The sequence below is a fragment of the Ovis aries genome, chromosome 13 (genome assembly GCF_016772045.2).
Source record: "Ovis aries strain OAR_USU_Benz2616 breed Rambouillet chromosome 13, ARS-UI_Ramb_v3.0, whole genome shotgun sequence".
NCBI classification, from domain to species: domain Eukaryota; kingdom Metazoa; phylum Chordata; class Mammalia; order Artiodactyla; family Bovidae; genus Ovis; species Ovis aries.
The window spans coordinates 12148940-12163105 of record NC_056066.1 but is presented as its reverse complement, the minus strand read 5'-3'; the positions used below and the strand labels follow the sequence as shown (position 1 = coordinate 12163105).

The window sequence follows — 14166 nt, the reverse complement described above, 5'->3', positions numbered from 1 at the left end:
CATCCGGAAGGTGTTTTGGCAAAATTCGTCCCAATTAAAAATGCACTTATGCTTCAATGTAGTTACATTGAGGAGATAAGACACTGCACTAGTATGTATCAGCAATCCTCATAGCATAGACTCAAATTCAAATGCAAGCTTCCGCAAATTGTGGAGGTGAAGCTGAGGCATTCAGCATCCCCCTCCCAAACATCTAGAGGCTGTTTTAAGTGCAGTGAGTGTTTCAGGGTCAAACTCTTCTTTTAGGAAGCATGGGTTTAAACTGGTGTAGTGCTGTCTGTATGCTCAGTTGCTAAGTTGCGTCTGACTCCTTGCAAGCCCCCGGACTGTAGCCCGCCAGCCTCCTCTGCCCATGGGATTTCCCAGGCAAGAATAGCAGAGTGGGTTTGCCATTTCCTGGTCCAGGGGATCTTCCCTACCCAGGGATTGAACTTGTGTCTCTTGCATCTCCTGAATTGACAGGTGGATTCTATACCACTGTGCCACTTGGGAAGTCCAAGCTGGCTTAGACACTCAAGCAAATGCCATTCAAATTCCCATTTTAAGCCAATCACGTTCCCAAGAAACAACAGGAAAAATATGTATCACTGAAAATGGAAGGGGTGCTTACCTACTGTTGGATCCCCATCAGATACCAAGATGATCAGCGAGACAGAGTTGGGGTCCAACATTCCCAAGTTATTGGCTTCATTCAAAATAAAGATGGCTCGCAGCAGGGCTTCGTTGATATTTGTGCCTGGGAAAGTCAGAGAACATGCTGTTCTGTTATATACTCCGATTTTCCATAGAAACAACCACGTCTTGAGCCCAGGTTCATCTGTCTGGTGATGACTCACGTGTAGTTCATTCAGTATCCAAATTATTCGACTGCTTTCTAAATTTTACCCAGGCTGGTCCTGTAGGGAACTAGGTTTAAAGAAGGTTGAGAGTCTCGTTTGCAAGCACTTCCCAACCTTCTTTAAACCTAGTTCCCTACATGGTCCAGATCCCCCAGTGGAGTAAAATATTCACTTTGTATTAAGAGTGAATAGTTCCCTTAGAGATGAAGTAACCCTTTCAAAGCGCTAGTCATTTTGTTAACCACCAACTTGAAGTTGCCTATTCAGCCTTGCTGATATACTTGGATACTGTTCTGCAGACAATTGTGTGTTATTCTATGTGTTTTTTCTCCTTTTTCAAATTGAAGTTTAGTTGACATAGAATGTTGTGTTAATTTCTGCTGTAGAGCAAAGTAATTCAGTTATATATATATATATATATATATATATAATATACATTCTTTTTTGTGTTCTTTTCCATTACGGCTTATCACAGGATATTGAATATAGTCCCCTGTGCTATACAACAGGCCTTGTTGTTTATCCATTCTGTAGATAACAGTTTGCATCTGTTAATGCCAAACTCTCAATCCATCCCTGCCCCCCCGCCCCTGCTTCCCCTTGGCAATCACAAGTCTCTTCTCTGTCTGAGTCCGTTTTGTAGATAAGTTCATTTACGTCATATTTTAGTGACATCACAGGGTATTTGTCTTTCTCTTACTGTGTGAGTCATAAGAAAGCTAGTGTCACTTACTGACACCGTTTTCTGAGGACAGAATGGTTAAAAATGTGTGTGGGATGGGGTATGCATGATGCTTTCACCACGAACTTAGTATGCACTGATTTAATAATAAATGTATTATTAAGGCAAAGACCACTGGGGTAAGGAATCATATTTCTCAAGTGATTCTCATATTTCTCAGGACTCCGCTGAATCCTGTGGGAGTTTCTCACTGGGCTTTAGGCTAAACCCACTCACCTCCACTAGGCTGGATTTTCTCAATGTAATTCTTGGCATCCGCAACCTGTGTTTTAGTAGCTGAGACTAAATCGTTTCTCCAGGTTCGAACATTGTGGTTGAAATCAACCACGGAGAAATGATCTTCAGTTCTCAGGTCATCCAAAATGGTCTTCATTGCTTCCACCGTCTATTTCGAGAGAGAATGGACAAGGGTCTTACTACATACTCTCTAAACCTAAGAAGAAATGAGGAAGCTCAATCATTCATCATTTTAAGCACTGTCTCGAGCTATAGTTCTCCCACAAACCTCATAAATCCACCTCTGTCGACACGGATCTAACACTCTCCTATTCCGTCCGAATGGACAGAATTGTCTGCATTTTGATACTGAAAGTTTTACTGTCTTGTTTTGTCATGCATGACCAGTCTCACCAACCTGACTTTACACTGAGAATCCTGAGCCTCAGATGTCCCATTTGTGGTGCCTGAAAATCAAATGTATTTCTCAAGTCCCTCTACTCAGCCTTCTCATGCATTCATTCCTGCTTCTCATCCTCAAACCACCAACACCTCCCTCTTCCTGTCTCAGCTGATGACCTGGAATCCTACTTCACTGAGAAATGGAAATCATCAGAAGAAGATTTCTACAACCCCTGCCACCATAAACCTCCCCCCTGCCAGGATTTGTGCCCATACACTTTTCCCTGATGCCTGGTAATGCAGAGCTAGGAGAAGCATTTCTGCCTAATGCAAATCCATCCGCTGGTGACCTAGGTTGGGCTCTGTCTCGGCTACTGGTGTCTGCCCTCCGCCTCTCCTGCATCATACATTTCACTCTATTGGTACATCTCCATATAATAACACTGTCATTTCTCATGCCTTTAGAAACCTTGAACGTATCCGTTTCCCCCATTTCTCAGTTTCCCTTTGCATTAAAATTCCTCAAAAGAATTGTAAGCACACTGTCTCCAAATCTTCTTTTCCTGTTCTCTCTGAAGCCTGCTCTGTTCAGGTTTTCACCATCATCCCTCCACTGAAACTATGCTCATCAAGGCTGTTGCTAAATCCAATGGACTCTTCTCATCTCATCAGACCCAATCTGAGCAGCATTTGGACCAACCGGTCACATCGCTGTCCTCATAAAACTTCCTCATCTTCTTCCAGAGCCTCAGCTGCTCTTGGTTTTCTCCTCCTCTCATTGGCTGCTTTTTCTTTTCTTTTCTTTTTAACTGTATGTATTTGTTGCGGCTGCACTGAGTATTAGTTGCAGCGCATGGGACCTTAGGTCTTCGCTGCGGCATGTGGGATCTTCAGTTGCAGCGTGCAGGATATAGTTCCCTAACCAGAGATTGAAGCCCAGCCACCTGCACTGGGAGCACGGAGTCTTAGCCCCTGGGCCACAAGGAGAGTTGCTGGCGTGGTCTTCTTGGCTGATTCCTCCTCGTCTCCCCAAAGTATTCTAGTTACTGGGTAGTGTAAGGTTCACTCTCTGTTTTCTTCTCTTATCTAGACTTCCTCCTTGGTGTTCTCACCTGGTCTCATTGTTACGAGTATCTTCTACACACTGGTGGCTCCTAAGTGCATATCTCACTCAACACCTCACTTCTGAACTCCAGACCTGGAGAGCCAATAGCCTGCCTGATGTTTCATGTCCACTGGGTGTGTAACAGTTATCTCAAACTTCAGTGCTGAGCTGAGTGCCTGACACAAGGCAGGTGCTTAATAAATACTTGTTAAATGAGGGAAGGAAGGAAGAAATAAACTGTTGTATTAGGGCAGTGGTTCTCAAATGATAATTTTCTCCCCAGGGGACATTTGACAATGTCTGAAGACACTTTTGTAAATGTGGAGGGGGAGAAGACCACCTTCTTTCTCATTCTTTTTTTTTCACTTTGAATTTTATTTATTTATTTTAGCCATGCTGTGCCTTTGTTGCTGTGCGCAGGCTTTCTCTAGTTGCAGTTCGCAGGCTTAGTTGCCTCGCAGCATGTGGGATCTTCCCAGATCAGGGATCGAACCCATGTCTCCTGCACTGCAAGGCCGATTCTTAGCCATTCTTAGCCGCTGGACCACCAGGGAAGCCCTCTGTGGCCATCTTTGACTGTCATGACCAGGAGGGTGAGTTCCATGGCGTCTAGTGAATAGATGCTGCTGAACATCCTAGAGCGTACAGTGTGGTCCCCACGACACGGGTTCATCAGCCCCAAACGTCCCAAGTGCACTGCTGAGAACCTGGTGACAGAGGTAGGCAGGGCCAAGTCTTTGCCGTCTTTTGGATCCTAGAACAGTAGTGAACGCTCGGGTGGTCATAAGTGGTTGTTGAATGAACAGAGATTCACTGGTTGGTTCACACTAGATGAATGGGTGGGCTAGGAATGTCCTTGTTCACAACTGCACCTACACCATTAACACTGAAGGGGCCAGGTGGAACTCCAGACTGGGAAGACATGAGACGGAATGAGCACCCTCAAGGAATTACAACATAATTAGAAAAACTGTGCATTAAACGTTTTCAAAGTTATTCATGCACAATGGCAAGATATCCGTCTGAAATGTCATGCAGGAGAACAAAAGGGATATGAGGCAGAAGCCTGAGCAGAGTGAGAAGAGGTTAGATGAAGGCGAAATTTTTCAAAAAGGCGAGTTTTGAGATAAATTTCTCCTGTTCAGAAGTCACCCAGCCTCTGTTCCTTTGTGAGCAGCCTGAACTAAGACTAGCTCTAGGGGGAAGGGGTCTCAAACCCCTGCACCGTCACGAGGGGATCAGAGAAGGCATGGAGTCCTGGGTACCACTGCAACCCAGGGCTACTCACCTGTTTCATTTTAATTCCCCACATTGAGCCACTAACGTCGATGACAAACAGGATGTTTTTGGGAATTGGATCCATGTTCTCAGGAGCAAAGAAGTGGACAAAATATCCATTAAATACCTGAAAAACAGGACATATTTGTGAGCCAAACCATTACCAGTGTTTGGCATGGAGGAGGATAAGGGTCTGGGGACTGAGAGGGGAGAGGAGACCACGGGGGGCAGGAGGCATGATGGTCGTAAAGAAGAGAACAGAGGCTTGGCTACATCCATCTCTCCCTTCTTCCTGCGCCCGCTCCGTCCTTTCCTGAAAGGGCCCAGCCTCTCTGCAGTTTACCTCCCAGGGAAGTTCCCTGGGGCATTATTCAACAAGAAACAGATCTTTGGCTCAGGCAGTGCTGGCCTCTGAGAATTGTTTGTACCCACCTGAAGTTCCCCAACCTTCTCCTCTCTGTTCACATCATACATCACCACCAGCTCACCGTCCACCATCGTCTCTGAGCAGTTGAGGCATTTTCTCTGTTGTGCCACCGTGGGCTTGAAGGCAACATGTGCCTGGAAAGAGCAATGGTGTCAGACCCCGTCTCTTCCCCCTCCCTGTCTGGGGAGAACACCTTTTCATGCACACAGGGGAAGGTCCAGGGCCACTCTGCACCCAGGCAGCATCAGTGGTCCTATCAGAGGCGCATCTAGCAGCCTGCAGTGCTGTTGGCCAGGCTTCGGTCCTTTATAAGAGATTCGAAGAATCCCTCCCTCCCCCTTACCCCCACCCCATGGAAAAAATGGCCACCAGCTCTAGAAAGAGTTGGCAAAAAGTTCTTAGAGGACTTTGACCCCTCCAAAGGTGGTTACTATTGGCCATTGAGGCAGAGAGAATTAAGCTGAGTATCTCTCGCAGTGATTAAGGAAAATTCTCTATATATTATGTGAAGACTGTCTTTTAGCTACCAGTCCAGTGGGTGACTTGGGGGGATGGGCTTCAAAATGGACAGACACTGGTCACAATGCAATGAAACAATTGGTTTCGTTCTGTATGTCCTGTGGGAGGCCCAAGACTTTGCTCAGGGATCACAGTTCCTAAGTTCCCTGAGCTCAGCACCTGACAACTCTTCCATCCCCTAGAGCAGAGAGGGAGAGGAAAACCTGCAAACCAGCGGCCACTCAGACTCTGTCACGTCACTGCTTGTGGTACCTTCTGGTGTCCTTTAGATATAACGGGAACGCCATCAAAATGCCCATCAAATGTGTCCAGAACATGAAGAGATCTTAGTCCTTGAGGTTCAATAATCCACACATCTACCTAGAAGTGGGAAAGTTACTTAAAACATTAAAACATCTTTCAAGACTTTTTGAGCAAGAAGTATGATTATGAATTCTAAGTCCTCTGCTGCTCCCTTCCTCTCCAGATCTCCCAAAGATGACCTAGCATGGCTCCACCGTCCCTTCGGCAAGTTCTTTAGATCCTGTGTGATATGATGCATCTCACCAGGGAGGCTGAAAGACCCTCTGGGCAACTCGGTGCTCCCTTTCTATTGCTCCATTCCTCTGGAATTTAATTCTCCTTCTTCTTCTCCATCCCATTCTTATTTATAAGAAAATTTTACGTGATCCATTCATCCCTTTGAATCTTCTCCATCTACGGACAATTTTCAATCTGTCTGCTTCACCATCATCTGTGTCAAACAGAGACCAGGTGCATTGTGTTCTTCCCTGGGTTTCTTCCAGCCAGCCCTCCTCTGCCTCTTACACAAACATTCACATGATGTTAACAAGTTTAGAGCCAAGAAAAGAGCAGCTCAGTTCTCAAGGCAAGAGGTGAAGACTACAGTAGAAGTGAGTTCAAGTGGCCCTGCACAGGCACTGCTCTCTAGGTGATGAGAGTTGGGGTGCAACAGGGGGAACGTGGAGCAAAGACAACAAACTCAACCTTCGCTGACCTCCTGGTATTAGCCACCTATTTCCAGAAGTTCATCGCACTTAGAACCAAGGAATCTAAGATGGTACTCTTCACAGATGGGAAAATTGAGGATCAGCATTAGTTGGAAGGTCAGTGTAGAGGGTTGAATGGTCCCCCCACCCCCACCCCCCACCAAAGGCATGTCTACATTAAATCTTTGGAAGCTGAAACTGCTACCTGATTTGGAAAAAGGATCTTTGCGGATACAGTAAAGGATCTTGAGATGTGATCATCCTGAACTAAACAGTGGGCCCGAAATCCATGACAAATATTCTTACAAGAGCAGAGGGACATTTGAGACACTCAGAGGAGGAGGCGACATAAGTAGGGAGACATGGGTCAGAATGATGGGCCACGAGGCCTCAAGTCAAGGAATGCCACCTGCTTCCAGACCATGGAAGCAGCAAGGGACAGACCCTCCCCAAGAGCCCTGCCAACACCTTGACTTCAGTCCGCACCCCCAGAACTGTGTAAGAAGACATCTCTGTTGTCATAAGCCCCCTGTGTGCAATCATTTGCTACAGCAGCCACAGGAAATTGACACAGCAAATAAGGAGATGAGCTAGCCTTGAGATGTGTTAGGAAGCGGCACTTCCTTCCTCCAAACCCAGAGTCAATTGCCATACACCACCCTGTCCTGCAGTGTCAAGTGGCGTGGAACACCACGGAGGGAAGATGAACGGAAAGCACAGATGGGGACCCAGCTCGAGGCGGGAGGGCTCACCTCCAGGTGCTTGGCCAGTCGTCCTGGCTTCAGGTGGACTCTGTGCTCGTAGGACCCCAGCTTCCTCCACTTCACTTCCTGGTAATGAAGTTCAAACTGCACCTTTGCTCCAGGGGCAATGCTCACTTCGGTTTTGAAGTCCTCCATATCCAGAGCTCTGCTCCTAAAGATGTGAGCCCGCCCCCATAAGTCATCACATGTCGAATCTACACAGAGGGCGTCCAGGCTGCCCTGGGCTAGCCGCCAGCTCATTGCTTAGGAGAACGAACAGTAGGTCCAGTAGAGAGAACGGCAACTTCTAGATGGATTTCCTTCCACTATCCTGGGATTCCCCTCCCCTCTCCTACCTGATCTTTTTCTTGCAGAGCTTCTTATAGATCTGAGTGTCAGCTGCAAAAAGCCACTGGTTATTGATCCCCTGTTACCTGCCAGGAACTTGACACATATCACTGCTATTATAGCCGCTCTAAAAGATGGACACCAAGACCTTCATTTAGCAAGTGATGACAAATGAGGTTCATAAAGGGTAAGTAACCCTCTTGAGATCACATGCGAGTCAGTTGTAGGGTCGGAACGCAGTCCCAGTTTAGATGATCCGAAGGACAGCACACCTTTCCCCTACTGCTGGTGAGACTCATTCTAGGGATTCTTTACATTTTTAAAAGCCTTCATGAAGAAGACATCTGTTATTTCAAATTGAATGTGTATTTCCAGCACTAATGCCTTATTTACTCCCGTACGCACCAAGTCCAATGTGATCACTCATCTTGAAGTGTTTATGGTTTTAAAGAGAAAACAGCAGAGTTGTCAAATGAGGGTGATTTGAGCCTTAGGAGAAACAGTCAGCAATAAAAAAAAAAAAATTTAAACGGTAAACAAGCAAGGTGAGATTGTGGGTAATCAGATCGTGTGGGATCAGGGAAGTACCACAAAGAAGCGACCTAGCAGAGGACGAGCTTCTCTGCCTTCCTGGGGGCTGGCTTGCTGTGCAGGGAATGGGCTTGAGCACAGGCAGCAATGGATGGGGACCCTGCCCTTACCTCACCAGTCCTGCCGTCTTGCCTTTCGCTCTCGCCTGTGCGTAGAGGGCTCGGCCCACGGTTTTCTCCTTAATAGAACTAGTAAAAGTTGTGCCATCCACAGTCCTAAAAAATGACAGAAGGCCCACAGTTGGTCTGAATAGAAGCACAATGAACAAACAAGCCAACAACCCAACCGGGTGGACTTAATGAATTATTTATCATTTTGCACCTGGAAGGAAACTTCAAGTAGAGAGACATTTGCAGGTTTCATAAAAGGAGTTTCTTTATCTGGTAGTGTGATTTAAGATAGATGAGGTAGCCTCCTGTACTAGAAGCTTTCTCTACCATGTTGTTACTTGTGTTTAAGATGCTTCTTCCCCAGCATTCAAAGCAGCACTATTTACAACAGCCAAGACATGGAAGCAACCTAAGTGTCCACCAGCAGAGGACTGGATAAAGATGCGGTACAGATACACACTGGAATAGTGCTCAGCCATAAAAAGAATGAAATAATGCCATTTGCAGTAATATGGATGGACTCAGAAATCATCAGACTAAGTGAAGTTAGTCAGAGAAACACAAACATCACATAATATTACTTAGATGTGGAATGCCCCCCAAAATTGATACAAACGAACTTATTTACAAAACAGAAACAAACTTTGCAAACATATGGTTACCAAAGGGGAAATGTGAAGGGGAAGTGATAAATTAGGAGTTTGGGGTTAACACACACATACCACTATGTGTAAAATAAGTAACAGTGAGCTACTGCACAGCACAGGGAACTTGACTCAATATTCTGTAATAACCTACACGGGGAAAGGATCCGCAAAAGGATGGGCATGTACAGCTGGATAACTGGATCACTTTGCTGTACACCTGAAACTAACATATCATGGGTCAACTATACTCCAAGGCAAAATTTCAAAAAATGTTTCTTCATTTTCCAGGTTCACCCTTTGGATTAAGGGTGGTTCTCCTGTGCATCCCTTTGGAATGACAAATGTGCCTAGGGCTGTGACTGGTAAACTAGCTCTCTGACTGACATGTGGTTTATAGGGTCATTCTTCCATGTATTAAGGATCCTTCAAGATCCTTCCACCCTTCAAGGCTGGAAAAGAACAAAGAAAGATGGGGAAAAGAGCAAAGAAAGATGGAGAAAAGTGCTGCTCGATCCCTGCCAAGTTTGTGTTTCTCTTTCTAACATCTCCCGGGGAGAACTCTGTCCTCTCTTGTCATCTCTGTCTCTACCTACCTTCCTCTTCACTTGCTGTCACCTAATCTGTCCGAACAATGATTAGTCAGAACAGTCTGATTAGAGTTTTTGAAGCAAAATAGAACATATGGCCTCTCCCTAAGGAAGTGGGAGATTACTGCCATAGAGACAGGCTTAAGGATGTTTTCACTCATTAGAAAACAAAAACAAATCCTTTGCAAATTCTGTTACTCTGAACAGAAGCAAATTATTGGGTCCCACCCCAGGATGACTCAATGTCCAGTGGGTCCACAACTCTGAAAGCGAGAACTCCTGGAATTGCTGACCACCAGCGTCCACTCTGGGCTTCCCTGGTAAATTACGTGGTGAAGAATTCACCTGCCAATGCAGGAGACTTGAGGTCAGTCCTTAGTTCAGGAAGATCCCCTGGAGGAGGAGATGGCAGACCTGTTCCAGTATTCTTGCCTGGGAAATCCCATGGACAAAGAAGCCTGGTGGGCTACAGTCCATAGGGTAGCAGAGAGTCAGATAAAACTTAGCAATTAAACAACAACAACAAAGATGCTGGGTACAGAGCCATGAAGAGTTGAGGCACTAAAGGTCCACTCTGAGAGGGGTTTGATCCTGTGAGCAGAGCATATCCAGTTTCCGGTTCTGAGTGGGAGTTACTCACATGGAGAAGTTGGAGATGAAGGCTCCTTTGGGAATCTGCACGTCAAACACAACATTTTGAGGCTGTGGAGAGTGGTTCACCACTTTGGTCTGGATAACAGTGTTGGCCACTCGAGAAGTAATAGTAGACTGGACTTTATAACTATAAAGAGTCACTTGATCAACATCTTCCTGAAATCGGCAAGAAAAGACAACTGTACTCGGACAAAAATGAGAGAACTTCAGTGCATATTTGATGATAACAGTGCAAAAAATTCTAAGGCATCATTAAGTATATAACTCAGCTTTTACTAAGCATTCTCCTAAATTCTTGGGATATCCTGCAGGCAGAAGCTCGCTCTTGTTTTAAGAAATCTTGAGATGCCTCTCCAGCGCTGTGAGTCTATCAACACTGATTCTGAAAGTTAGACTATGAGGAGGAAATGGTTGTGGGGAAGCAAGATTGGATTATGAAAGTGCAGGAAATAACTCTGAATACAGGGCCAGAGGGCAGGAAAGGATGTGGGTGTGCAGCGTAGAAAGGGGACCCAGGCTCTTCCTGGGGTACAGTGGGGTAGAACACACAGGCGGTCCCCAAAGCCCCACACTGCTACCTACCTTCTTGAACCTCATCTATTGCAGTTTCACCTTTTCCCAGTCCTCCTGTTGTTTCCCCAATCAAAACAAACTATGAGATATAGTTTGACAGGAGAGCTAGGCTTCCCTGGTGGCTCAGACGGTAAAGAACCTGCCTGCAATGTGGGAGACTGGGTTCAATCTGGATCGGGAAAATCTCCTGGAGAAGAGAATGGCTACCCACTCCAGTATTCTTGCCTGAGAATCCTGTGGACAGGGGAGCCTGACGGGCCACAGTCCATGGGGTCACAAAGAGTTGGACACAACTGAAGCAACTTAGCACGCACGCGTGAGAGTGCTGATGGGTATGAGTGAAGAACAGAACATCTTGCAAGGAGCATTTTGATGCGGTGACTGGTCCAGCACTCTGGACCTGGTTCCCAACCCTTCTCTATTGATTTAAGGCAGTTCCAGTATCCATATGCTCAAAGATAAAGCACTGAAAACATGCATCTCTTAAGAGGTGCCTCTAAACTGCCAGGATTGTGGCAGTGATGGGACCCACTGGTTTCTGCTTTGTTTTTCAAAGCATTTTACTTATTTCAATGAATTGAAGTCACTCAGTTGTGTCTGACTCTTTGCGACCTGTGGACTGTAGCCCACCAAGCTCCTCTGTCCATGGGATTCTCCAGGCAAGAATACTGGAGTGGGTTGCCATTTCCTTCTCCAGCGGATCTTCCCAACCCAGGGATCAAACCCAGGTCTCCCACATTGCAGGCAGACGCTTTAGCCTCTGCACCACCAGGGAAGCCCATACTAGGTGTCATTTTCCCCAAACATCGTCATCCAAGATTAAATCTTTCAACTTGTTAACATCCAGCTTACCTCAAGCAAAGATAAAACCCAGGCTAAGCTGTTTGTCCTTCCTCCCCCTTAACCCAGAGCTTCTCACAGCTGCTGTCCGTTCAGACCATGAAGCCAAGGAAACAACTTTCCTTTTGATGTCTTCCTGCCACAGGAGGAGCTACAGTAAGCCCCTACATACATACGGACCTTCAAGGTGCAGCTGCAAATTTTCAAAGATGCGAACGAGCATCTGGTTCCAGCAAGGAACTGGAGCGTGCGCCATCAACATCAGACATGAGTGAAACTGCAGCTTGCCCTCTGTCTCTTACTGCTGACGGCCCTTCAGCCCCACCGTCTGCCACCCCCTCTCCCTCCTCCATCAGTGACTCCTCGGTCCTGTTCAATCCATGCCAGTCCCTGTATGCCAGCAGTTGCGCTGGACTACTGTACTTCTCAAGGTACTGTACCGTCCGATTAAAAATGGTCTTTATGTTTTTGTGTCAGTCTTTTTATGTATTCTTTGTATGAAAGGTATTCTAAACCTATGACAGTACAGCCACATATAGCCGATTGTGTTGGTTGTGTGCTTAGGTTAACTTTGTTGGACGTACTCACTCTTGGAATGGGACTTGTTTGTATGTAGGGGACTTAACAATACACCAGACGGCTCAGGGAATCAGGCCATTTCGTGTTTAAGAGTGCCTTTTCCACACTCACTAAAGCTGTTAGGTGTCCTATTTTAAATCAAAGCCATTATATTGGAATCAATATACAGTTTATATTCTTAAAAAAAAACAAAAACCTGTGCTGTGGGCAAAACTTGCCAAAGTAAAGACAAGGGACGTTTTCAGCTCCTGGGGACATCTCTCCTGGTTGCTTACGCACTCCACCCTCTCATACTGAATTTTAGACACACTTCCAAACAGAATTGGGCAAACAGGTATTTCGAAAGTCAGGTAAACGCTCTTGGTGCAGAAGAAAAAAGGCAGCCGTATTGATTTCTCGATAATAGGTAACAGAAAAGTCATTCAGACATCAATTTTTAACAAAATCAAGGTACACTTACCATCCTTTCTCCAGATTCTCCAGAAATACTTCTCTGTGAAAGGAAGTTGGATAAAATCATTCTTCAGAAGCGTGTTGCTTACTACCTTGACGGCAAAAACTGTTTTCTCCTAGTCAAGAAATATTTTATCCTTCCATACTGAACTCTGATTGATTCACTGGAACCGAGACATAACTATCAAATATTCTTAAATGCTAGTTTCCCCCTGGGGTACTACCATAAGTGTCTCAGTGTCTCGGCTGTCTTTTGGTGGTATGCCCATCATTCTCTGATACAATGTTAAAACCAATGTTTTAAAATGAACATATTCAACTGAGCTCATGTTGAGTAGCACAGAGCACCTTTATCCTGTAAAAACCACCTCATTAATTCAAATAAAAACACCTGTTTGTCTGAGTGTTTTCGTAGCAGCAAAATTCCTTCCTTCAAACCCAGATGGGAAAGCATGTCTGTCTCTTCCATTAGACGCAGCAACACGGGAGCTGAAATGCATGCGTCTTCTCCTTGGCGTAGCCCCTGAGTTAAACATGGTAATTGGCAGATGGAAAATCCTGTATTCTAACTGCCGTGCTACAGATTTATCCACATGAATGACTGTCCTGTGGCATGGAAAGCGGGCTGGCTTTAGAGTGATGGGTGAGCATTTAATGTCAGATAGATTTTAAAGTAATAATTCAGGTGTGGGTTAGTAGAGCTTAGCTTGCCTGCTTTGGGGTGAGCTGAAATTTTCAGGAGTGTAATATGACATAGTAAGGCCAATGGTTGCCTTCTTTCTAGACTTTATTTTTTTAACTGAAGCAAGGTTGATTTACAGCGTTGTGTTAGTTTCAGATGTACAGCAAAGTGATTCAGTCATTTCTACGTGTCTATTTTTTGTCAGATTATTTTCCCTTATAGGTTATTACAAAACACTGAGTATATTTCTCTGTGCTATATAAGTCTTTGCTGGTTATCTATTTTCTTTTTTGGCCATGCTGCTCGGCTTCCAGGATCTTAGTTCCCCAACAAGGGATTGAACCCGTGCCCTCTGCAGTGGAAGAACAGAGTGCTAACCAGCAGACAGCCAGGGAATTCCTGGCCATCTATTTTCTGTACAGTAGTGTGTATCTGTCAATCCCAACCTCCTAACTTATCCCTCTCCCCCTTTTCTCTTTGGTAACTATGAGTTTGTTTTCTATGTCCATGGGTATTTTTCAGATCTTTGAATGCAATTCTCAACAGCTCTTTAAGTTTTGTCTTTTAGATGAAGACCCTGACATGAGGATTTACCTATGGGGTTTCTTTTTTTTCTCTTAAATCTTTTTGATGTGGACCACTTTTAAAGTCTTTATTGAATTTGTTATAATATTCTTCTGTATTATGTTTTGGTTTTTTGGCCACAAGCCATGTGGGGTCTTAGCTCCTGGGCCAGGGATTGAGCCCAAGCTCCCTGCGCTGGAAGGTGCAATCTTAACAACTGGAGATGGCCTTCAGAGTGGATGGGTTCCCTGTGCTCTCTGAGCGGCTCCCCAAGACAG

At 45.3% G+C, this 14166-nt stretch overlaps 1 protein-coding gene across 2 annotated transcripts in view; it reads right to left on the bottom strand.

Moving 5' to 3' along the window:
- ITIH2 (inter-alpha-trypsin inhibitor heavy chain 2) overlaps positions 1-14166 on the bottom strand; it is a 31719-nt gene that overhangs the window by 14613 nt on the left and 2940 nt on the right. For both annotated transcript variants that reach the window (XM_004014178.5, XM_042230445.2), the window contains exons 3-11: positions 12650-12682; positions 10184-10353; positions 8310-8414; positions 7270-7432; positions 5781-5888; positions 5015-5143; positions 4593-4709; positions 1798-1966; positions 611-736 (exon numbers count right to left, since the gene is read on the bottom strand). In XM_004014178.5, the coding sequence (XP_004014227.3) occupies positions 611-736; positions 1798-1966; positions 4593-4709; positions 5015-5143; positions 5781-5888; positions 7270-7432; positions 8310-8414; positions 10184-10353; positions 12650-12682 (1120 nt within the window). The remainder of the gene's footprint in view (positions 1-610; positions 737-1797; positions 1967-4592; positions 4710-5014; positions 5144-5780; positions 5889-7269; positions 7433-8309; positions 8415-10183; positions 10354-12649; positions 12683-14166) is intronic.